Below are 26,677 nucleotides of genomic sequence, written 5' to 3'. Positions count from 1 at the left end.
ATTTACACAAGCCCTCATGAAACAAGACAAAAGCATCTGGCAAAAAGAAGCAAAGTCTCTCCAAATTTTCTGACCCATTTTCTGATCCTCTTTTATGACAGTTCTTCCTCCCCCCTTCCATCTGAGAATGAGGGTAGAATGATGATTTTATCAAGTTAGTTTAAAAGCCCTACTATTCCAAGTCTTAAAACCAGTAACTGCAATTGTTGATGGATTTTTTAAAAAATTGTATGAAATAATTTACTAGTCCAACTTCTTATTAGATTATTTAATAAAATATCCTAATTTCTTTATCAACTATATACAGAAAAGAACTTTCTCTCAGCCCTTAAACTTCTGCCCATTAGGAAAGAGGAAAGTCAAGTACATGAAATACAATTGAGCAAAAATAAAAATATGAATATGACCAAAGAATATTCATAGCAACTAGAAAAAAGAAAAAAGCCAGTAAATTATAGAGCAATCATAGGAGTCTGGGGGGAACTCTAGATTGAAAGTCTCAAAGTAATATTTACTTCTTAACTTTTAGAAACAAAAAAATAAATAGGATCATAGGATGTATAAACTGGAAGGCACCTTAAAATTCACATAATCTAACTTCTCATTTTATAAATGAGTTCACTGAAACCCAAAGGGGTTAAGTGACTTGCCCATGATTTGGTCACAGATGTATTAAGTACCAGAATTGGGGCTCAAACCCCCTTTCAGTGGTTCTTTCCACAATACCACAGTTGCCTCTCACACTGCTGCATGGATCATCTCACTCTTACTACCCAGTGGTAGTCTCTATCCATAGGTTCAGTATATCCTTTGGCCCTAAATATGACAGTCAGAGATCAGATCCTAGATTGAGAACTGGAAAGGCCCTAAGTAACCATCAAATGGAACTCCCTCATTTTACAAATGAGGAAACTCAGGACCAAAGAGGTTTAGACTCTCAGTCACTCTCAGTCACACAGATAGTAAGTAATATAGCTAGAATTTAAATCTATGTCTTCTGACTCCAAATACAGCCCATTTTTTCCACTGCATGGCCTAATGTCTATGTGTACAATTGGCAGATCAATGTGATAGACATATGAGAAGGGAAAAAAGAAATGATAAAAAGAGAAGAGAAAAATAGTATGGAAGAGGGCACAGTGTTATTTATTATCTACTCCTGTTCTAGGATCTTATGGTTGGCAGACTGACATCTACCATGTTACAGAATCTCAAGACTTCACTAACAGTATTAACCAAGGCTGATGCTTTGGAGTCACTGGAACAAAAGATACCAATATATAAGGGGGAAGAGGTGTGAAGGGTCAGGGACAAAAACACTTTGTTCAGTGACAATTTCAAGGGGAGAGCATGTTCCCCAAAAATTTGTGGAAGGAAATATATCATTTTTCTCCTTTTCTTTCCCTTTCACAGCTGTAATTAAACGACTGAAATTAGGTCAATAAAACTAATTTTACAGACTATATCTGTATTCCTAAACCAATAAAATGACCTTAAAGGGCCCAAAAAATAAACATTTATTTCATTTCTTCCCCAAATTTTTTCCTCTACCAGTGTTTTCATCGTTCCAAGAGCAGGTAGGGTTTCAATTATCTTCATTCAACTTTTAGGAAGTTCCTCAAACAAGACACAAAGCTATTGATAAAACAAAGTTTTTGGTCAAAAAATTGCAGGAACAACACATTGTAGAGATAGAAAATTTTGAAACTTAAGTGTTGAATTAAATGGTCTGTAAGATAATTTAAATTAAACATAAAAATTAAACATAAAAATACCCTTCTCATTCCTTATCATCCAGCGTCCATGCTGTAGTCCCTCTAACCCCCTTTACCTTCAGAGAAATATCAGTCCAGTAAATACGATTGTCTGTTACATCAAAATCTAAAGCAGAAGCTTCTTTCACACCAGTAAGCGGGATGGCCACATTGTTGTTGTTTGTTTCCAAAGAGATACGCCTTATGTCTGCTCTCCGAGAAAACAAGAGGAAAGCCTCTGGAACGATGCAAGTCTTCATGTCACTAATAAGCTCAAAGCCAATGGGGCAGGCACAGCGGAGTCCCTGAGGCCTATAGAGGCAAAGATGGCTACATCCCCCATTTTCATTAGCACACGGGTTGGAACCTAAAAGTAAATTATTGAAAGATAAAGGAAACAAAGCAACATGGTTTTTGGTGCCAGTCATTTTTAGATCGCTAAATATCTGGTGAACAAAGCCATATGTGTACTCTCTTCCATGCCTACACAAGCAGTATTCATAGACTAGTAGAGAAATAAAACTTCATTATAAAAGTCTTTTCCTTCTCAATGGTTAAGTTCCAAATAAGTGAATTTTTTTTTTGCATACTACTGAATGTTTTTTAGTAGGGTGGTGTCCCTCTAAAACAAGACCACCAAAATTCAAATTTTGTAGCCACAGCATTAAGTCCCATTAAAAGGGCAACAGATTATGTCTATATTACCAAATTCCTTAAGTTCCCCCCCCCATTCTGCCCTTGGGGAAAATTTGAAAGTGCCAGAACATAACTAATTATCTATTTCAACTATTCAAAAAAGTTGCTCTGTAACCTTCTGCCTATTACTCATCTCTCTTCCCTTCTTTCTCCTTCTATTTCCAAACATTAGTTCAAGTTTTGACTGACTCACCAATGATTCGATGAACATTTGTGGCTTTTAGGCCCATAAGATCAGGTAGCTGATCTATGATGATCTCCCTTTCAGCACTTCGTTTGTGCACCCGTTCAATACTACGTCTTTGCCAGTCAGTCCAATAGACATAGTCTCCAAGCAAGGTGAACCCGAAAATGTGAGGAATCTTATCTTCTACCAACACTCTTCTTCCAGTACCATCTGCATTCATAACCTTTGGATTGGCAGTGGGAGGAAGAAAAAGTTATAAACTAACAGACTGCATGAAGAATGTAATGTAAGTAAAATAACTTAGTTTAAATTTTATTTTTAATTTATACTTGTCCAGCTATTATAATAGCTATTATAATAAACCTTTTCCTTCCTCAAATCCCCATCTCCATCTCCTTCCTAGCCAACTACTTGACTAAGCTGGAAGGCATCTGAAGAGGGCTCAATTCAAACCATAAAACTTTTCAGGAAAAAAAAAAACTTCTCAGGTTCTCTACTCATTTCTCTTTCTTTTTTTTCATCCAAATGTACGGGTGGGGATTACTAGAGCAAATCAAATCATCCACAACACCAAAAATGAGTGATAAGATGATTATTAATTATATTGAAACTACCTCTTAACTGTTTTCCCTGCCTCAAGGCTATCACCACTCCAGTACATCTCACATATGACTCCATAGCAATTTTTCTTAAACAAAGATCTGACCACACGACTTACTTAAACTTAACCAACTCCAGTGGCTTCTTATTGCCACAGGGATAACATATAAACTCTTTGGTTTAGCTCCTAAAGCCCTACACAATTTGATCACAATTTATCTTTTCATTCTCACTGAATATTATCCTCCCTCCTATACTTTGGAATCTCACCAAACTATCCTTCTCTCTATTCCTGACACTATACTCTATCTCCTGTTTGTGGTCCTCTGCACTGCCTGTTACACATGCCTGGAATGAATTCTCTCACTTCCACTTTATAAAGTCCCTCTTTGCCTTTATGATGCAGCTTAGGCACCATCTTCTAATGAAGCCTTTCCTTATAACCACCACACTCCCTCCCCTCCGCCACACTATCTCATATTTAATTACTTTGTGTATGCATTTACTAACTTTATATTTATGCTGTATATATTTTTGTATAATACTTGTTATCTCCCCCATTAGAATGTTAATTTTCATGGGAATGGAGACTGTATTCTTCTTTGTATTTTTATCTCCAGGGCCTAGTATAACGTCTAGCATATAGCAAGTATCTAATAAATACATGCAGACTGATTGATAGGTATAAAGGTCTGGTCACCTCCCTAGATGGAACAAAATGTTTTTTCATACTGGTTAAGGAATCTGATCACACCTTCTGGGGCCTCTATAAATTACCAGAGAGCTGGTTGGAACCAAAGATTTGAGTGCCTGGCAGTAGAGAGCATTCTAGCTAAACCTAGGAGAAAAAAATTGCTTGGGGATGGGAGAAGGGAAGAGAATAAGCATTTACATAATAGCACCTACCTACATGCCAGATACTGTGCTAATATCTTTACAAATGTTATCTCATTTGATCTTTACAACAACCATGGAAGGTAGGTACTGTTATTCTCATTTCTATAGTTAAGGAAATTAAGGCAAAGAGAGGGAAGTGACTTGCCAGGGTCACTCAGGTCTTCCTGTCTACAGGTCCAGCACCCTATCTACTACGTCACCGAGTACCTTAGCTTTCTGCTTCCCTCTTCCTCCTCCTACCCTGATCCCCTTCCACTGCATGGTCAGAGAAACATCTTGTAAACTCTGAAGAAGGACTCTGGACTTTCCATCTTCCCAATATAGCATATCCAGAACAGCTGACCACAGTGTGAGCCTTGGTGCTAAGGACAGACCGGGTGCAGATTCAATAGCCTCTACAAAGTACCCAGTAGGGATTCCCAGTAGGGAAAATTATACCACACCTAAGGAAATCTTGAGGGCTCCAGTAAAATCATAAACTGTGGATTACTCCTTTGCCACACAAGCTTGAGCCAACTTCCAACAGAATTTTGTACATACTTTTATTTAAATTCTATCCCTCTCCCTTTGTCACATATTCTGTGTCCAAAGGTTTTCAATGGTTTGTTAGGTAAACAAGGGTAAACATCAAACTCTTTGGCACTCAAATCCTCCTGTAAAATGGAACTATCTCACCTTTCCAGCTATGTCTTAAATTATTCCCTCCATAAACTCTATACTCCAACAACATTAAAATACTTGCCATTCCCTGTAGACATTTCATATTTTCCTGCCTTCACTCTTTTGCTCATGCTTGGAACACCTTAGCACTTCACCTTTCTTCTACTGAAATCCTATCAATCCTTTAAGCCTAATACAACCACCTATTTTAAAGCCTTCATTAGTTAATGATAATCTCTTCCTCCTTGGATCCCACAAAGGATTTTGTTTGCACCCCATCTTGGGCTTTTATCATATAATGTTCTGTATTATATTGCTCTGTATTTCTAAATACATACATGTCTTTATATTATAGTAATTCAAGAATATATCAACAAAGAAGAGTACCACAATCGTTCACGTTACCCAGGTTCAGAACTTCAGAATCATCACAGACTTCCCTCTCCCTTGCGTTTTATATCCGATAAGTTTTGTTAATTCCACCCTCCCTCCCCCAAATAACTGTTTGCCCCTTTCTGTCTAATCACAAGATCAACTTTTGTTCAGGCTCTCTTCACCTCTCAGCTAGACTAATAATAACAGCTGATATTTATATAATGCTTAGCACTATATATTATCTCATTCAATCCAGGCAAGTCACTTAAAATTCCACTGCCCCAGGCAACTCTTTAAAAACTATTCTGTCAGAGAACATCTGCCTATCTGTATTGACAGTTGTTTCGTCACCTAAAGTTTCCTATAACACTCTCCCCTCCCCCCCCAAAAAAATTCTCAGCTCTTAGAACCCATCCATTCACCAAAGAGATCCTCAGGAAAACTCTATGAGATAGAGATTATGATCCTTTTTTTTACAGATGTAAAAAATGAAGATCAGAGAAGTTAGGTGATCTGCTAGGATAACTGATCTGCTAGCTAATAAATGCCTACAGGACTAGAAATCAGGTCTTTGCAATCCAACACTCTCATATGCTATTCTAAAATACTTATTACAATTGCCTCTTAATTGGTGTCTCTGCTTCCAGTCTCACTCCTCCATTTTCCATCAGCAGTTATGCTTCATTTTGATTCCATGGAACATCACGCTCTCTCACTAGGTACCCTATTATGCCCCACCCCACTTTTGTATGCTGTCTTCAGCTATTAGATTGTAAGCTCTTTGGGGACAGAGACTGTCTTTCTTTTTTCTTAGTTGTATCCCCAGCACTCAGCACAGTACTTAAGAAATGTTTGCTCAATTCAATTCCTTGCCAATTCATCCTCCACAGAGATGTCAAATTTATATTATTAAAATTAACGGATCCGACTATATCATCTCCTTACTTAAAAAATTCTTAGTGGCTCCCTACTGCTTCCAGGATGAATTACAAAATCCTTACCCTGGCATTTAAAGCTCTCCACAATCTGGCTCCCAATGACTTGAGGTAGCTAAGAGCAAGGTGAATAGAGTATAGGACTTGGAATCAGGAAAACATGAGTTCTAATCTGGCCTCAGACACTACCTGTGTGGCCTTGTGATTCTGGCCCTGGTCACTGCCTGGTTACTATTCAAGGCCATGGCTCTCGGACTAGTCTACTACTGAAGCTTTTTTCTCCTGGTGGTACAAAATTCTTGGGGCCAGCCCCTAGCTGGATTCTGCCTGGGGCCTTTCTCTCCCTTTTCTTGCCTTGGGGCTCCACTCAAGGCCTTCCTGTATGCTCTGGGGGTGCTCTGAACAACTTGTACCCACCTTGGGTTTATTTTCATTGCCAGTTTCCACAGAATTCTAACAGTTTTTTTATGCAGTCTTGGACTACAGAAATACACAGCTGATTCTGTTTATTTTTTTTTCTGGTCCAATTTTAGAGGTTTACTGGACTGTTTGTGGGAAATATGTGCTCCTTTAAGTCTTTTTTTTTTGTTTGTTTGTTTTTTGGGGTTTTTTTTGCAAGGCAACTGGGGTTAAGTGACTTGCCCAGGGTCACACAGCTAGTAAGTATGAATGTCAAGTGTCTGGTCTGAGACTGGATTTGAACTCAAGTCCTTTTGACTCCAGGGCTGGTGCTCTATCCACTTTGCCACCTAGCTGCCCCTCCTTTAAATCTTAATGCACTACTTTTTTAGTGTGTTTTTGAGGGGAACAGGGGTAGAGAAATACAGCAGTCACTCATGAGCCTGATCCCACTACTGATCAACACAGAGCTTTGAAACCTGCTGTTTCATCCTTACTTCGACAGAATGCCCCATCCCACCCCCAACGCACCCCCAAGGTTCACCATATTGGTGCCAGAATTAGTGCAGGTACCCAAACAGCTTTAGCTCTATTGAAGCTCAGAACTTCAGAGCTCAACTGATCAACCAACCTCAATTTCTCAGTAGCAGAATTACAGACAAGCACAGACAAACCCAACCTCGTTGCCATTGTTCCATGCCTACACTTTCTATTAAGCAATACTGACTGCTTCTTCAAAAGCAGCAATTAAAACTTCATCAGAAGTAAAAGTAGCCTCCTGTCCTAGACAGAGAAAAAGTCATAACATCATTTTACTGAAATGCTCTATATTGATAGCTAATTACCCTTACTTCCCTAAAATAGATTTAATTTCAACACATTTGATAAATAAAATATTTGTTATATGGCAAAAGATGAAAAACCATAAAATGTAGCTAGATGAAAGCATGGAAATAAAAGACCACGAGCGCTTCTACACTGACTAGCAGTGAAGTATTTGGCCATCTCAGTGTGGCATAATAGAGAGCCCTCCTGAATGAGAGTCAAGAGACCTGGGTTCTATGCCCAGAAATACCATTCACCAGCTCGGGGACTTCAGATACACAACTTGACCTGAATTACAATTCCCTTATCTTTAAAAATAAGGCTAGATGATTTCCATGTAATCATTTTTTAGTCTAAAATTCTACAATAAAACATTTTCTAAATAGCCTATCTATACTATAACGGTAAGAAAATGGCATTATCCATCCATTCCAAGATTTAAATAATTGTTTCCATACTGAATAAAAGGAAACAACCATTAAGTTAAAAGTGCAAATTGTTAAAAAAAAAAAGTGAATTGTTTTTAATCTTGCTCTTCAAATCAACAAATTTGATTCAATAATTAATTCAGCACTAACAAATTATATTCATTTAATAAGTACCAGCTATAGGCAAAGCAATTTGCTAGGTGCCAATATACAATAAGATATGATACCAGCAATTCAACATGGAGGAGGTAAGACATAATAAATTGTGTAATCAAAAACAGAACAGGATAATAAGTATGTAAGGGAAGTAAAAAACAATGAATACAAAATCAAGAAAGGAAAGATCTTTTTCAGCTAGAGTTGAGAGAGTTTCACAGGGGAGATGGTAATTGTGGGGTAGGCATTTCCGATGAATTCAACTACTTTATTCAAAATACTGTGCTAGGACCCAGGAGAAAAATTAAACGGGCCATGAACTCTATCTTCAAGTAGTTAAAATCTAGCTGGAATGTTAAGACATATACACCAATACATGTGAAACCCTGCAACATAAGGCACTATGTGCTAAGTGCTACATAATAAGCACCTTGGGAACTCAGAAACAGTAGAGATTATTTATAGCTTCATCTGACAGGAAAAAATGAAGAGGCAGAATTTGAGTACTATAGAGATTCAAAGGAGAATCTACTTTGAGTTACTTTTGAGTTTTAATCATCAGTAATGACTTCATATAGGAAAACTACTGAAACAGGGTTTAGAAGAATCATAGGGCACAAAACTAAAAAAGATATATGACCTCAGTAGTTCGGCACTGGAAGGGACATAAGAGATTATCTAGTATAATTTACAGATACGGAAATTGAGACACAAAGAGGTAAAGGTGGCTTGACCAAATTTGTAACAATCAATAATGGCAGGCTAGGGTCAGAGGGTGATTTTATTAAAGGAATGTGGACTTTATCTTGTAGACAATGGGAAGGAATTTTTGTTGTTATAGACCTATTGCCCTATGAACATTTTGAGTACCTACCATGAGCACAGGGCTATGCTACAAGAAAATAAGAAAAGATCAAAGTAGTGTGTGCCAGGACCTCAGGTGGAATAATGGCATAGGCACATCTCTCCTCATTAGTCCTACACCACTAACATCTTAATGCAGAAGAATATAATCACTCTCATCAATCTAATCTGCACATGATAGGATCCCAGTAAAATTCTAACAACATTATCTGAGTTTTCCACAAAAATGACTTCAATAAATTGGGATTTAATATTATATGCTTAGTTTTACAGAGTGGTGATAAAGAAAAGCCCACTTAAATCAGAGAATTTTAAGCTAAGACCCATGAACTTGTTTGTGTGAGAAGTTTTTATAACTCCATTTCAATATACAGTTTTCACTTCACATAAATGTGCATCGTGCAAATTCAACTTTACATAAAGAAATCTGCATTCCCTATATATATATGTACATACACATGTTAACTAGACTATACTCTCTCTGCTTCTGCCCCTTGACTGGGCAATCCATAGCCTCCCATACCCTACCAAAAATCAACCAAACAAACAAACAAACAAAAACAAAAACAACAACAAAAAAAATCCTCCAAATGAAAACAAAAGAATAGAAGCACCAAGAGACTGCTGCTGCCACTGCCACCACCACCAGGGCTTGGCTTGAGACTCTCTGGTACTGAGAGAAGATCTTAGTCTACTCCACCCACTCACCTGCATGTCTATCCTCCACTCAGGTACTACATATCTGTCCCCAGTCCCGGCATGTTGTCTGTCCTCTCCTGTCTTTGCCCACGTTTGGCTCCCATGTATTTATCCCCTGCGTATTCTTGCCCTCAGTTCTGGCCAGGGCCCTGCTGAGGCTGGCCCAGACGCAGCGTGTTCCTCCTCCCGCTGACATTTCTCTATCTCAGGCCCCATGTGTCCTTGAACCATATGCTGGCACCCTCCCTCCATGGCCACCAATCCCTTCCTGTCTCTTCCCCTTCCAATGTCTGGAGGCAAATCACTTTATATAGAGATCTACCGAGTGGTCCACTTAAGTAAAGTGAGAATTGTCTATAACTGGTTTCATTTATAATCCTATGTATTTTGCTTTATGCATTTTAAAAACATTCTGAGGAACAGACTTAACTAGACTGTCAAATGGATTCTAAGACACAAAAAGGTTAAGAACCTCCAATTTAAACATTTTATATCTTTAGCAAAATATGTGAAATTTGCTATGCTATCCATAATGTCCCTTACATAAGGATTCATAAGAAATTTCTCCTAGAATTCAATGCCAGGAAAACCTCTGTCTTTTTAGACAAACTTGTGCACCCCCTTTTAATAACACAAAGTTACAAAACCTAATTTTGCTTTTTTATCTCAGCTTCCAGGAAGCCTAGAGCTAAATTGAGGCCTTAGTAATTAAAGAATCCCAGCTACCTAAGCACAACTATTGTTATTCTCCTTTCAATCTGTTTTGTTCCATTTGTTTTTATTCTGAATTCTTTTATTTCATGTTTTCAACTTTGTAAACTACCACAGAACATTTCCGAAAGCAGGGTAGGTTTCAATCATAAATTCTTATTATTGATAATGACAACACTGTTGTAAAATCTCATTTTAACTTAGTGTTTTATTCAGCATAACAGTTCCACGTGCCCAGGACCACCACATATTAGTCTTGCTTTTTTTTTTTTTTAAACTGCGAAAGCACCTGTGGAAGCCAAAGAGAAATCAAACTATAAAACCTAATCTTGGAGAGAAAGTATGCTTCAGGTGAGCACAAAGATAAGGAAGATCTGCGTTTTGATTTGTTCTTTCTAGTTTCTGCCAATCTATGTTGCTTTGTAAACAGGCGGTCCACCTTTTCTTTCTCTGCTTTTGGTTAATTACAGTGCCTTTGACAAAATGTGATTCAAGCTTGTTCCTTTTTGGTATAGCATTATTCTCTATACCATGGAAGGTATGTATGCCACATGGAATAAAAAGGATTTTAGTAGGATATGATTATAGAGAGACCCTAACTATATGGTGCTAAAATAAGTAAATTCAACAGTTTAAGTCCTCTATGAGAAAAGGATGGCTGGTAATCTTTAAAATGACACTTCTTCTAAACCTACTGATACCACTCTATTCTGTGTTGTCACACTGCAACAGATCGGTATTGAACTCCTGCCACATCTTACATTAGCCCTTGCCACACCCTGCATTAGCACTCACTCCTTTGTCCATTTCTTTCTGTAAGCACCCCAAGTTTTCTCTGTTTGACTTCATCTTAATGAAGAGATCACAACCAAATATTCTTCACAGGATCATAAACTGAAAGCTGTAAAAGACATAAGAGATGATCTAGCCCAACCTCTCCTCTCCTGCTAAGGTCTTTCCAGGTTTTCACTTTGAATGAGGCAACACCCATTCAGTGAATAGGTCTCCTTAAGAAGTGAGTCAAGGGATGGCCCCTTTAATTTAAAACAAAAAAAAAATCACATGCTGATGTCTTTAAGAAGGTAGGGAAGAGAATGTGGTCTTCCTCTAGGTCTTTCAGTATTGTAGAATTCTAGGTGATTCTGAGAGATTATCTTCACATTTTAAATGCTGGGCCAATATTCACAATATGTTATTAATTTTCATATTACTTCAGAGTATTTTAGTTAGTGCAATCAAAGACATTACCAAAGACTGAAAGTCATGATGAGAATAGTCAATAATAGGAAACATGTAGCTTAACCATAAATATAACATTCAACACCTATATAAGTTGTGGGAATGGCAACAGCAAACCTCTTATGGATATCACATCTGGTTACCTGAACACCATTACATGATAAAGCTGAACTGTCCATGAGATTCTAGAAGGCATATCTACCAGTACCAAAATAAGATTTACTGCTATACAATACCTTCTGAATAATGTACAAGAAATAGAACACAGTTTTATTTTCGCTTTGAACACAGCAGGAAAAGGAGATATGCATTTATTAATAAAGCAATAAAAACAACCATAATTTAAAAATTAATGTATCTAAAACCTAAGATCATGATGTCTAATTAATTGTAAAGTCTCTTTTTATATTAAAAGAGGCTAGAAGCACCACAGTCACATTAAAAAGTGAATTTTTATAGGGAGCCAAAACTTACTCAATAATATTGGTTTTGGAGATAAGATTCACTTTTAGAGTCAAACTAAAGAAAGCACCCTCAAAATGAATTTCTTTAAACTATAAAAAGCATAAATTTCAAAATAAAGCTATCAACAGAATGGACAAACATGGCTAAAAAAAAACCACATCTAGTGATTTCAAACAACTTTCAATGTAATAAATTCTAACTTAATACTGAATATATATAGTATTTTGGAATTCAATTAAAATGATATGTATAACTTTTAACTGATGAAAGTATTATAAAATTGAAGATCAACTGACTAGTTCAATGAGAAAGCCATTGGGTTGTTAAGATTTCCATAAGAGTCTATTCACTAACTGATTCAAATTTCTAAGAAAAATTAACATCCCCCAACAGATAAATGGTCAAAGGATATAAACAGGCTGTTGGTTAAAGGAAAAAATTCAAGTTCTCACTAACAATATGAAAAAAATCAGTAATAATTAAAGAAATGTAAATTAAACAACTGTGAAGTTCTAATTCATACCTATCAGATTGACAAAGATGACCAAAAAAAGGACACAGGTCAAAAGAACTGCCCCAAAATAAACACACTGTTGGAAGAACTGGGAATAGGTCCAGCCATTCTAACCACACCCAGAATGTTACTAAATTGTTACTAAATTGTGTTTGGACAAAGTAAACCTCCTTTTCTTAACTGTTCAATTATTATAAATTACTCAATTTACCCCAAAACTGAAACTCAGCTAATAGGGTGATGGCATTAGGCCAGCCCCTAATACAAGGGACTTCCTTTTCTTTTTTTTAAATAGGAGAGTGAGAGAAAATAAATGCTTGTTAATTTTTTTTAAATAAAGAAAATATATGATATAGAGAAAAAAAAGTGGTATATCCATTAGACAGAAACACTAGACAGTATTTTAATTTTAGATGAGAATAATATATGCAATGTTTTGCAACCTTTATCATGTGAATCACAAAAAGTCTCCCAGCAATTTGCATTCCATATTTATGTTTTCCATACTTAAACAAAAAATGACAGTGGGGAGTGTGTCAATCATACCACCCTATCTTGCATTTAATTTAGGAACTACTGCAGAAAAAGAAAAAAATAAAATATATTAATGATGTTGGTATGGGAGGTTAAGAAGTCCTTATCAACTTCTAGGCCAATATCTACAGTCAGTAATCAATCCTGAGCGGCAGATGAATTTTTTTATTTTTACTTTAAAAGTGAAGTTTAGATGCCACCACCAGCAAACAAGCTTATATTTTTTTCCCATCCACTCAAGAAGTTGCCTGCTATCTCTAAGGGAACAGGCCTCACTTGCAGAAACCCTATCTTAGAAGTACTGCAGCACATTTGAAACTCTACGATGGTTCTAAAGCCCAGTTTTATGAAAAAGCATCAAATACTTTATTGAGGCCACACAAATGGAATTTAGGAGGGTTAAGTGCATGTCAATACAAAGAGGAAATATAACTCACTGTGACAGCTTACTTTCAAGTAAAACTGAAGCAGTAAATGTTGAGTTCCATAGAAAGACTAAATATTCAAGTTTCTTTAGGAAAGAGGCAGTGACTACATGCAAATAAAAGCTAAAGAAAATATTCACTTTACATGTAGTAAAAACTGAAAATTATTCTTGGTAATTGAGGGAAAAATATTTTCCATTTCAAGTCATTTGATATTTTAGAAAACAAAAAAATTTTGGAGCCTGAAGAGACCTTACAGACCCATCTAATTTGAAGATCTTCATTTATTGATGAGGAAATTGAAACCCAGAATGGTGACCTGGTCAAGTTAATATGGCTAGTCAACTGAACAAAACACACTGATTCATTAACTATGTGCCAAGTACTGAGGATATAGAGCTAAAAGTAAAACAGTCCTGCCCTCAAGAGCATACACTCTAACTGGAATGCAAGTAAGAGAGGCTATCTACTTATTACCTGACTACCAGGCAAGTATTATAAAATGCTGCATAAATCTAAGAGTTACTACATGTAACATCTAAGAACCAATGAAAAATGGTTCTACTTCTCAACACAGGAGAAGAATAATCACAACACCAGCACTTCTAATTGTTCTCAGACTGCAAAATAAAGGAATACAAGTCTCCTTTTAAAGGTGAGTCAGATTGTGATCTATATATATCACTTGATAAAACCGAATAGGTTTAAACATGGGAAGATAAGGCTTAACCCAACAGAAAATTTACATAAGTAATCCAATTATAAGTTTAGACTTGGAAAATTAAAAGCTCTATAGTACATACCTATACCAGATTATCCTAAATCACGTAGGTAGAACTATAACTTACAGGCAAAGTATATCCTTTACTGGTGAGATTGCAAGATGTGTTGTAGCATTCAGATTATGGTTAGTATAAATATCATCAAGCATACTTTTCTCATTATACATTTACTGTAATTTTTAGTTTTAGATAAAATATAGTTGTTAATGAACCAACAAAATGAGCAACTAAATGATAAACAACTTTTGAGTGCCACCAACTTGAGACTCTTTTTCTTGCTTCTGTGAGGCTGAGCAAAGAGTAGGATTAAAGAGGACTGAAGATTAAGGACCTAAAGAAGTGCTCAAGAAAAAGGTAGCTGGCAAGACTAGTAAGAAAGGGTGAAAAGAACAAAATAAAGTGAATTGGTAAAAAAGTGTGTGGGTAGGTGGGGCAAGGTTAAAAAAGAAGTTGGTACAAGGAGAGAAGGGGAATGGATTATGCCTGGAGGGTTACTGAGCCTATGAAAAGAAAGTTGGGTGTGGCTGTCAAATTATTAATAGTTCTTTTTTTTAAGTTATTAAGAGGTGATCATAAGATGTAATGGTTTTAATGAAGAGCTTAAGGGTGAGGCTTATGCATTACATGCATATTTATATAACCACAAGAAGTTAAAAAAAAAGTTGAGAAATCTTAATGACTATTTAAAGTAGGATGAACTTTTAAAGTGACTTTTACTGAGGATGATGTTTATATTTCTGCCACAATCAGTGACCTGCTGCCTTTAAGTCTAAGATGCTGTCTCCCTCCTAGAAGACAAGCTGAATAGATTTGAGGAACTCCTTTTCACACTCCAAGGCTCAGGTAAATGAAATGTTCCTTTAAAAAGTAACAAAATAGGGCTACAATTGAGAGGAGGGATAGAGGAAGGGGAATCATCTCAAGTAGCAGTTGAAACCTGACCCTTCTCTGAAAGATGGATAGTAAAAGAATATCACAGAAAGGAAAGAAAGGGACACCTGGAGCTAAACAATAAATTACAGGTTCTTACTGAAGAGAAGGGAACTGAATACTCTGAGAAGAAAGCAAGTGTTTATCCTCTCAGTCTAAGGAATGATATATTAGAGCTACAGAAGCTATCAGGTGAGGCATTCGACAACAAATTTGGAAGAAGGAGTAAAAAGTAGTGGTAGTTGGTGATTCCTTGTTCAGGTATCTGTCAGTTTGATGATGACAGCAGTTTTCAGCATAAGGAAGGGTATATATCCAACACATAACAGAGAGCTTATTAAAATGAATTTTTTTTAAAATTTTTACATTTTACAGGCGAAGTATATCCTTTATTGGTATATCCTTTTCCAGTGATTTATGTGGACACAAATGATACTACCAGAGGAAGTCTAAAAAGCATTGCCCAAGATTATAAATATTTGGGCAAGAATTTGAAGACCACAGATGTAGACTGGGCAAGAGATAAAAAAATAAAAAAACAGAAAAACTAATTTGGAAAGTGCACAGCTGGTAATGAAGAGGCTATCTAAGAACTGGATTTAGATATCTGTACCTTAAAACATAGGAATGACAGACCAGGATAGAACTGGAGCACACCTAATAAACACTGGAAAAAAATCTACGAGCCTTTGCAGAATGTCTTGCAAATCTAACCAAATGTGTTTTAAACTAATACACGATGGGAGAAAACTGCCTATGTAGAACCACCAAACTAGATACCACAGAAAGCAGTTAAAATGAAAGAAACTGAGACACCCAATATTCATAGAAGGCAGAATCTAAGAAAGCAGTCAATAGGGGCAGCTAGTTGGTACAGTGGATAGAGCACCAGCCCTGGATTCAGGAGGACCTGAGTTCAAATCCGACCTCAGACACATAACACTTACTAGCTGTGTGACCCTGGGCCTGTCACTTAACCCCACTGCCTAGCCAAAGAAAAAAGAAAAAGAAAAAAAAAAGAAAGCAGTCAATAGTAAGCTAATAGACTCAAAATGTTTACATACAAATGCAAAGCCAATAAAGGGAAGTGGTCATTGTGAGGGCTTGATAAGAGCCTAACATTCAAGATATATAGGGAACTAACAACTACATAAGCCTAAAAGCCATTCCCCAATACATGTGGTCAAAAGATATACAAAAGAAATGCAAACTATTAACAATTACATGAAAGAATGATCTAAAACGAAAATCAAAAAAAAAACTCTGTAGTTTTTATCTCATGCCCAGCAAATTGGCAAAGATGACAAAAGATGGAAATAGGCTATGTTGGTGGAGTTGTGGAAAACTGAACACAATAATGCACTGGTGGTCCAAACATTCTGAACAAAACTTTGGAATCATGCTAAGAATGTGACTAAAATGTCCACACCCTCACATAAGTATCACTGAGACTTGATAGGATGAAATCTGTAATTGAAATATGTCTCTGCATAAGTAAATCTGGATAAGTAAAAAACAGGACAGGCAAAAAATGGGGAGGAGAAGGAAGGAGATATCAGACTGTATATTAAGGTATGCTTGTGAGGAAATCCAGTAAACAAAGGTGAGGGAAGCATGATGGAGGGCATTTGGGTAAAAATCAACGTAGAACAGAAAACAGAAACAATTTTTTTCATCAGAGTATGCTACAAAACACCAAGAAATAAAGAGGTCATAGGAGTCTGAGAAACAGATCACAATTCTGGCAGAGAGTCATGATAGAGTAGTGTTAGAAAACTTCAATTATCTTGACGTATGCTGGGAAGCAGTGCAGTTAATCACTTCTTGATTTGCCTTAATAATTTCATCTTTCAAAAGGTCAAGGAAACAGAGGAAATTTTTTACATTGGATCTGATTTTCACTAAGAAAGAAGAATTAGATGCTAGGGTAGAAATAATGGAAACATCATGGGGAGAAAGTAACCACAACTTCCTACACTTTGTGATAGAAAAAGAGAAGAAAGCCAAGCTAAGTGACATTTCTTTAGGTTGAGGAATGATAATGGACCACAACTCTATTAGGGAAGTCAGCCTAGGTAGGACAGGGAACTCTCAAGAATTAGACTCTAAATGCACAAACAATTCCATATTATAGGAAAAGTGGAAGTTATAATCCAAAGATGCAGTTGTGGATTAACAGAGAACTTAACAACCAACTTAGATTTTTAAATGATATGTACAGAAAAGAGAAGGACAAATAACAGAGGATGATTATATGAGCATGGCACAATACTATGAAGAGAAGCACTAAGCAATAAAGTTCAGAGTAAGCTGAGGCTAAGGAGGGAAACTAAGAAAAATCAAAAAGATTTTGAGCCATACTAGGGAAAACAGGAGGGTTAACAAAAAGAGAGAATCACTTGGAATGGACAGGTCAATAATATCTGATGAGGGACAAAGTCTTACTTTGCTTCTATTTTCTCTTCTAAGGAGAATAATCTCTGCATTGGAGACAACAAAATGAAAATGGCTACCAGGGAGTTGACACCCAAGGTTAATAAGGATAATAAGAGAGGGTCTAGTCACCCTTGATAAATGCCAAGTCAAGTCACCTGTCCCAGAAGAACTATCTATTCCCTAGAGTACAGAAAGAACTGGAGATATGACTATGAAACCACTGTTCTGAATACTGGAAAACCCTCAGAAATAAGTAAAAGTGTGGAAGGATAAGAAAAGGGCAAATGTCCTGATTTGCCAAAAAGAATCATCTGAAAACTATAGGCCAGGAAGCTTAACTTCAATTCTGGTAAAATGCTAGAACAGATTGTTAAAGAGCTAATGAACATCTGGAAAAGGAAGTGGATAATTACAGAATCAGTGTGGCTTCAAAAAGAACAGGTCATGCCAGATGAGCCTCTTATGAAAGGGCTACTAAGCTACTAGAGCAAGGAAACACTATGAATGTAATTTAGCTACATTTTATTGACACTTTTGATAAAGGATCTCACATTATTCTTATGAGGACTGGATGGTAAGGCAGCCTGAGAACTGACTGAATGGACAGATCCAAAGAGAATTAATTACCAATTCAATATCACCTGGAAATGTCTGCAGGAGAGGGTTCCTGGGATCTATACTCGACTGTACTGTTCAACATTTTTTTTTAAACTAGGCAATGGGGTTAAGTGACATGCCCAGGGTCACACAGCTAGTAAGTGTCAAGTGTCTGAGGCCAGATTTGAACTCAGGTCCTCCTAACTCTAGGGACAGTGCTCTATCCACTGTGCCACCTAGCTGCCCACTGTCTAACATTTTAATCCGTGATTTGGATAAAGGCAAAAGTGACATGCTTATATGATCTACTGATGACACAAGCTGGGAGAAACAGCTAACACCCTGGATAACAGAATCAGGATCCAAAAAGATCTCAATAGTCTAGAGCACTGAGTTTAAAGTAATAAGATGAAATTGAATAGGGATTTTCAATAGGCAACAAGGAGGTGCAGTGGTTAAAGCTGGGCCTGTAGTCAAGAAGTCCCGAGTTCAAATTCTTCATCAAACACTTGCTGAGTGATCCTAGACAAGCCACTTAACTTCTGTTTGCCTTAACTGTAAAATAAAGTATAATAACAGCACCCACCTCCCAGGGTTGTTGTGAGGATCAAATGAGATAATATTTCAAAAATGCACAGCACAGTGCCTGCCACATACATATTAGGCATTATATAAATGCTAGTTAGCTATTCTTATCATTATTACTGTAGATAAATACAAAGTGTTACATTTGAGGGTTTTTTTAATTCAACTTTGTAAGTTTATCTGAAAAAGATTTGGGGGTTAAGGGGACTTGACTTCAAGCTCAATATGAGTCAGCAGTGTGATAGAACAGCTAAATATACTAATGTAATCCTGGCCTTCATTAAGAGAGGTATATCTTCCAGGAATAAGGAGATGCATTCTGTCATGGTCCAGGCATTGATAAGCTGGAGAACAAGGAGAAAGAAGCAACCAGAATTGTGACATTTTGAGTTCATATCACAGGAATTTTCAACCTATTTAGGTTGTAACATCTCATCCTGCCTCTAAAACATTTCGTGCAACCTTGTGCAAGCCACCTATCATCCCTGGACTTCAGTTTCCTCAACTGTAAAATGAGATAACTGGAAGGTACGGTCTCTGAGGGCCATTCCAGCTCTAGACCTAAGATCTCATGATCCTATGATGCTATGAAACAAAGACATTCAACTTGCAAAGAGAAAACTCAGGGGAGAAAAAGGTTTTCTCCAAATATTTTTGTTCTTATTCTGTTTAGCCTCCATAGGCAGAAACAGTAGTAATTGGTAGAAGTTTAAAAGAAACAATTTTGGTTTGATGTCAGGCAAAATATTCTAGCGATTACAGCTGTCCAAAATGGAATAGGTCATCTCAGGCAGTGGAGACTTCCCACCCACTGAAGAGGATGGATGGCAATTTGTCAGAAATACTGTAGTAGGAATTATGTCTATGAGCTGGACAACACAGTTACTACTTTCAAATTTCAAGTTTTATAATTATGAGACAGTCACAATGGGCAAAATAATTTGCTAAGAGTACATATCAACAGGTAGCTTTCAAATATGAGTGAATAAATCCAATTAACATTAAGGTATACTTAAAATAATAATTACATAAAAAGTACTATGACACATCCACATTAACAGTTCAACTAATTCTTACAAGTCAACCAATATTTTGCTGTTTTATCAACTTAACAATGAAACTTACTAACTCTACAGGATGTATGCTAAGATTTTTTTTTTTAATATATGTGTCACGGAGCAGATAGCACAAAAGTTAGGATGCAGATACATCAAAGTCAACTATCTCAACCAGTCAAATGCTACAAACACAAAGTATTTTAAGGAACTAGAGGTAAGCTGACACTAATTTATAAGACAATACTTTTATTTGTTATGGAAACAAAAGTTTTCTCACAAATTTTGTAAGTAGATAAGTCTATGAATATACTGAAATTACGAAGACTCAAAAGGTCCTTGTATGTATAATAGACTTTTAAAATATATGGGCTAACAGTTGTGGTATATGAATGTGATGGAATGCTATTGTGCTATAAGAAATGATGAACAGGCTGACTTCAGAAAAACCCGGAAAGACTTGTACGGTCTGATGCTGAGTGAAGTAGGCAGAACCAAGAAAACGTTGCACACAATAACAGCCATGTTGTGTGATGATTAATACTGATAAACTTAACCCTTCTTGGCAATACAAGGATCTAAGACATCTCCAGAAGCCTTGTGATGGAAAATGCTATCCACAGCCAAAGAAAGAACTATGGAAGTTGAATTGCTATTTTTTTTCTCTGTTCTGTTGAGTTTTGTTTCCTCTTTCTGATGGTTCCTCCTATTGGTTTTAATTTTTACTTACAACATCACTAATGTGAAAATGTTTAATATGAATGTAAATGTATAGCCTATATCAGATTGTGCGCCGTCTTGGGGAGGGTGGTGGGGAGGAAGGGGGAGAAAAATTTTAAACTCAAAAGCATATGAAAGTGATTATTGATAAATCAAAATAAATTAATAAAAAAATAAAATAAAAAAAAATATATGGGTTAAGAATCTCAAGCAAATAATATTTTTTTCAAAAATCTGAATGCTCAGCAAACAAACTTCCTTCTTAGGGTATTAACAGATAGACGCAGGGGTGGGGGACCTGCAGCCTGAAGGCAACATGTGGCTCTCTAGGTCCTCAAGTAAAGCCCTTTGACTGAATCCAATTTTACAGAACAACGTTTGGATTCAGGCAAAAGGCCCCACTTGAGGAGTAAGAGGGCATATATGGCTTCGAGGCCGCAGGTTACCCACCCTTGGATTACACAAAGCTATCATCACCAGAAAATGTCACCCCACAATTTCAGAATTTCATTATGAAACAGAACATTTACTAGATGTCAAGATTTTAATATTCATCATATCCTCTTCAAAACTTCTTGAAACCAAGCGGCCTCTAACTATTTCACAGAAAAGTTTTATTAGATGTGTTTAGATTCAGGACGACCAATATGGATCCTGCTTCCCTTAAAGAGAAGGGGCTGATTAAGTAATAAAGACAACCAGACCAAAATAATGGTCGAATCCTCTTTTATCTATGGCTGGTAGACATGTATATGGGTTTGGCAGCAGTAACTAAAAAAAAGAAAGGAAATATAAAACCTGAAGCAAAAGGCTTATAATTGTAAAGAAACATATTTGAGACAACTCTATTTCTTTCAACATTTTTTTTCCTCTCAATGTTACCTTTTTCTCAATGTTATCTTTTGAGTTAAGCGGTATGCAAATTAGAAAAATATTTCTAGAGTGAGAAGACACAAACCAAAAGAGCAAATTATACCTTTTAAATCTTGAATCAAGGCAGAAAAATGCTACGAACCTATGAAAAGTCATTAAGCAGCCCTCCCTACTATAACAGCCACCCATTTCAATAAACAAAAATCAATGAAACATCAATCAATGAAACCTGACAGATGATGAAACTGAGACAGAATTAATGACTTGCCCAGGGTCACACACTAATAAGTGTCTGAGGCCAGATTTGAACTCAGGTCTTCCTGACTCCAAGCCTGGTGCTCTATCTACTATGCCACTCTGTTGCCCACCTAACATATATGAGTTGCTTAAAATTTGGTGAAATAAATTTATAAAATTCCGTCACAGAATATTCAACAGGAACATTTTAAAAGGACATTTATTTAAATGTAAGGATCCACTTAAAAATTTTCAGCATAATAATATTCTCATTTTCAAAGTTGGTTCTATGATTTTGTAAATATTTTGCTCTAATTATTCTTCCTCCTAAGGCCTAAAAATATTTTTAAATTGATTTAATGAATTCATTTTAAGTTACAACAAAGTCTTTAAATACATGTTTATGTTGGTTTTGGTCTCCTTAAAAAAGTCAATGTGATACTGCTGGCTCCTCCAATAGTTCTTACTTCAAATATTCAAAAATTTAAGTCAATTGTAACATCAATTGCTTGCCTAAAACCTGCACGTTACACTGCTAGTTGCTAGTTTTTACAGAAATTGTTACCAGACAGTCTGGAGTTTGTAAACAAAAAAGACTATTTGAACTTAATAGAAAAAAAAATCAGTGAACATTTAGTTTCTCAAATGCCACAGGGAGCTAAGGATGATATGCTAAGGAAGAATTACAGCATCTAAGAAGGGACTTCAGAAATCACTTATGCCACATCCTATCTGAATAAGAATTCTCTCTACAACATCCTCAACAAGTAGTCATCTAGCTTCTGCTTAAAGAACTCCAGTATAGGGGATCCCACTTCCTCCTGGGGAGGCCCATCCTACTTGTAAAAGGCTCTGTGAGTAAGTTGCTTTTTTTTTTCTTTTATCAAGCCAAAATCTGTCTCTGAAACTTTTACTTATTTCTCCTAGCTGTACACTGTGGGCCCAATTATAAGTCTAGTCCCTCCCTTAACATGACAACCCTTCAAGTGCTTGAAGACAACTTTTCTGTCACCCCTTACTCTCTTGATCCCTCTCAACTCTTTGCTCCTTCTAGCTAAGTATCTTCAGTTCCTTCAATAGATCATTTTGTATCCTATGGTCCTCTCACTACGCTGATGATCCTCTTTGGACATGCTCCCCACTCGTCTTTGTTAAAATACAGTAAATAGAATTCTATGAAGTATACCAAACGTGGTCAGACCAAAGCGAAGTAGAGAAGAAAGAACTCTTACTTCCATTATTTTAGGCCATCTAGAACCCTGTAAGATTTAATTTAGCTTTGGAAAACATTAGCTTTTTTGGCACTCAGGATCTGTTTAGGTCTAGAGGTTCATATTAAGCACGTAATTCACTAAAACCTCCAGATACTTTTCACAGTAACATTTTTCTAGAATATATTCCCCCTTCTGTATTTGCGAAGTTGCCTCTTCAAAGACATCTTCGTGACAATCACTCCAGACGCTCTGGAAAATCAGGAGTGGACTCACTAAATTATTAAGTATTTATCTACTTTAAAAACTACTATAAAACTGGTTTAAAGTGGAAAAATTTGGAAACAAACCTCAATCTTGTCTGTTTTGGCATCTCCCCAGTATATTTTATCTTCATCATAATCCAGAGCTAAACCATTTGGCCAACCAAGAGACGTATTCACCAAAACTACTCGATCAGACCCATCCAAAGCTGCTCGCTCAATTTTGGGGATTTCTCCCCAATCTGTCCAATACATATACCTATAGAAATACACAGAACATGGATTTAAAATTAATTACCCCTTCAGAGATCTCAGTGCTTATATCCTCTTCCAAAATACCACTGGTATAATCAGAAAATATCTACCAAGAAAAAAAACACTAGGAGTTGATAAAACAGACTAAATTCTTAACAAAGGAATATATAACTCATTGTAACTAGTAAAAGAACTGGCAGAAGAATTTAAATTCAAAGAGCATTTACTAATAGCTAATCTCTGAAGTCCCTTCCAATTCTCAAATTCTATTATTTACTTGCATCACATTGGCCAGACATTCTTGTTTCTTACTGTTTAATGTGCATTTTCCTAGATGTTCAATATATTCTCTAGTAATTACCAAAATTAACATTCCAGTCATAGATTCTGATAAAAAAACTGAATTCTCAAAATAAGTGTTTCCTACAGTCCTACTTTCCTCCCGTAACTACCTGCATTTAATTTCTGAGATGTTTATATTCCAACCAGCATTACAACGTATCAATGCCTCTTTCCTAAAAGTGAATACAAGAATGAACCATATTATATTGTACTACAAGACTGCAAACTCTTTGAAAGTTAGGATGTGTCTATGTGTACAATATAGTCTTTCATACAGTTAGCACTCAACAAACATGTTGATTAGACAAATAATGTTAGTGAGCAGGTGTATTAAATGGGGAAAATTTATTATGAGCTGGCAAATTTTAAAAAACTGTTTCCCAGACTAAAATAACAAGCACATTATATTGGTTTACACTATTTATTTGAAACTATCTCATCCTCCAAAATAACATTAAATAAACTGGCAATATTGACCAAGGGAAAAAATAATTCATTCACTAAATAATAAAAATAAGGTATAGGACATATCATAAACATGGCTTTGGGTATTCTGAGAAAGTTATGAAAATTAAATCTATGGGGGAGAAAATAATTTCATTCCACATTTTTTATGGTCATAGTAGAAAATCTGAAACTAATACCAGAAGCCAGCAAACATGGAATTAATTTAAGAAAGAAAGGTACGCAATATATTCTGGGAAATGAAACTATTTAACCTAAGAATTCCACTCTAACCAATACAACATGGAGAATGGATGGCCAATAAAGAATTTATTAAAATACCACTGTTTATTTGCTACCAATCTATCCCATTTTGTCCCAACAATATTTTTTTGAGACAAATGAAAATAAGTAACAAGATAGGAAAATTGACTAGCAGCAGCTTCTTACCCAACCATTGGGTCCAGCACTATAGCTCGGGGTTCCTCCAAGTCCTCTGAAATCAAAATCTTTCTCATGGTTCCATTGAGCCTTGTCACCTCTATTCGATCAGTGCCTGTATCTGTCCAATAAAGGTTCCTTGCAACCCAATCCACTGCAATGCCATCAGGGTGTGCAATTTGAGCTGTCACCACAAACTGACTGCCAGATCCATCTATGAAAGAGCGACGTATAGCTCTCACTTCATCATCAGTCCAGTAGATGTATCCTTCCAAGGGATCATAGTCTATGGCAATTGCATGGCGGATATCTTCCAGCTGTAGAACAATATCTGTAAAATCTGGCGTATCCAAGGAAATTCGCCTCAAGTCTGTCCTTCGGGCTAAAAGCAATAATTCAGTTGCTCCTAGAAAGGATAATTATAAAAACAACTTGAACCTTGGTCCTAGAACACTGAAGAGAAAATTTTGAATCACCATATTAGACATCACAACTTTTTCGGAACCAGAAGGAAAAAAAAAAACTTGGAGTTGAAGGGTGTTTAGGATGGTTTGAGAAGAGGATTTGAAGGGGAAGCAACATGGTCCAGTGAGAGCTGCTACTCAGACAGACAGAAAAGGCATTCACTGAAAACAACAAATCAGCGGGTCTCATTAAATCTGGAATACAGTCTTTAATAATGGCAGCTTTCACTGCTGAAAAGACCAACCGGACCAAAGGATATGAGACCCTGTGGACCGGGACACAAAAACCATTCCCACATTAGGACTTGAGTAATTCACCTTTACCAACAAAAGCAGTAACATTTACTAAGACGTGCCATATTTGTTCTGTGTTAGTGTCCTTAATTTTAATTGGACAAAACAAAATTAAGCCCAAGTAACTGCATAAAATCAAAAGCAACATCAGAAGACTGCAACAGAGAAGAAAAGACCTTGGTATTCTTCACTGACCCATTTTTAGTTCAAGGCTCTGCTCAACTTCAAAATAAACCAGGCTCAAACTTTTGCAAGCAAAGGAGGAAAAGGGAGGGAGGGGGGCATTGCTGACTTTGGAAAGGTGATTAAAAACTGAACACTTAAATAATGCTAGGACATGCCAAGTCACATATATGAAATACAGCAAAAAATACTCTACAGTATGTGAATCTACAAACGACAAATATTAAGATAAACTCTTTCTAAAGTTGTGCTATATTTTTAAAAAACAAAAAAGCAGCACTACAAAAACCCTTTGTTACAAACTGAAATGAAAAATATTGTTCACCATGGAAACTATTTGACCAGACTTAGCCAATTTCACCTTTGGCTACAAGAATCACTTATCAATGCCAAATCATTACAAACACGTTGCAAATAAATCAATTTTATCCATCCCATTCCATGACCCCCTTGCCAGAAAATCCCCACTAATGTACTCCTCAATAAAGGCCTGAGCTTTTTTAGAAAGAAAAAAACCCTCACATAACCTGTCAAGGGCTCCCCCTTACATCCCAAAGGAGATCAAGAAGACCCAAAACAGGTTTCCATGAGTGTGAGGGATTAAGAACAATACCGAGAAGGATGGAGAAAAAGGAAGGTAACAGTACTGGTTTCTACTCATTCCCTTACTCAGATATCCAGAATCTCCAAATAAAAAACCCATAACGCTCTTTTCCTGTAAATTCCCGTAAATTATACTTTCTTTGGAACCAAAGTATGAGAGGAGAAGAGCAAATTAAGTAAGTGACAATTATGACTGCTTTAGTACACTAAAACTTAAAATCTTTTTTCTTTTCATATTTTCAATTTTTACCTGCTTAAACCTCTTTCTTCTTTGCCCACTTCTCTTCTCTTCCCTACCTGAAAACCTGTGGACCTTCCTGAGGACTCTGTCCTAGGCCTTCTACTTTTCTTTCACTATAGTGATACCACTTACGGAACTAATTCATTTGATCAAGGGATGCCAACTTCTAACCTCACGTAAACTTGAGCTATCATTGTGCAGAACGCAGGAAAATTATATATTTTTACAAGTTTTTAAAAATGGTCCAAAATCAAACAGTAATATTAAAAATAAAGATTCTAAGCAAATTTCCCTTTTTATTCTTTGTTACAGGGATAGCTCTGACTGAAGGGAGGGAAGAAAGATATACTAGGATTTG

At 36.3% G+C, this 26,677-nt stretch overlaps 1 protein-coding gene across 3 annotated transcripts in view; it reads right to left on the bottom strand.

Moving 5' to 3' along the window:
- LRP6 (LDL receptor related protein 6) overlaps positions 1 to 26,677 on the bottom strand; it is a 133,633-nt gene that overhangs the window by 47,352 nt on the left and 59,604 nt on the right. For all 3 annotated transcript variants that reach the window (XM_027856380.1, XM_027856381.1, XM_027856382.1), the window contains 4 exons: positions 24,544 to 24,940; positions 23,140 to 23,311; positions 2,644 to 2,860; positions 1,832 to 2,121 (listed from right to left, as the gene is read on the bottom strand). In XM_027856380.1, the coding sequence (XP_027712181.1) occupies positions 1,832 to 2,121; positions 2,644 to 2,860; positions 23,140 to 23,311; positions 24,544 to 24,940 (1,076 nt within the window). The remainder of the gene's footprint in view (positions 1 to 1,831; positions 2,122 to 2,643; positions 2,861 to 23,139; positions 23,312 to 24,543; positions 24,941 to 26,677) is intronic.

Source organism: Vombatus ursinus, unplaced genomic scaffold (genome assembly GCF_900497805.2).
Source record: "Vombatus ursinus unplaced genomic scaffold, bare-nosed wombat genome assembly UNPS02011431.1, whole genome shotgun sequence".
NCBI classification, from domain to species: Eukaryota; Metazoa; Chordata; class Mammalia; order Diprotodontia; family Vombatidae; genus Vombatus; species Vombatus ursinus.
Note: the sequence above shows the minus strand (reverse complement) of the source record. Positions and strands in the feature narration are given on the sequence as shown.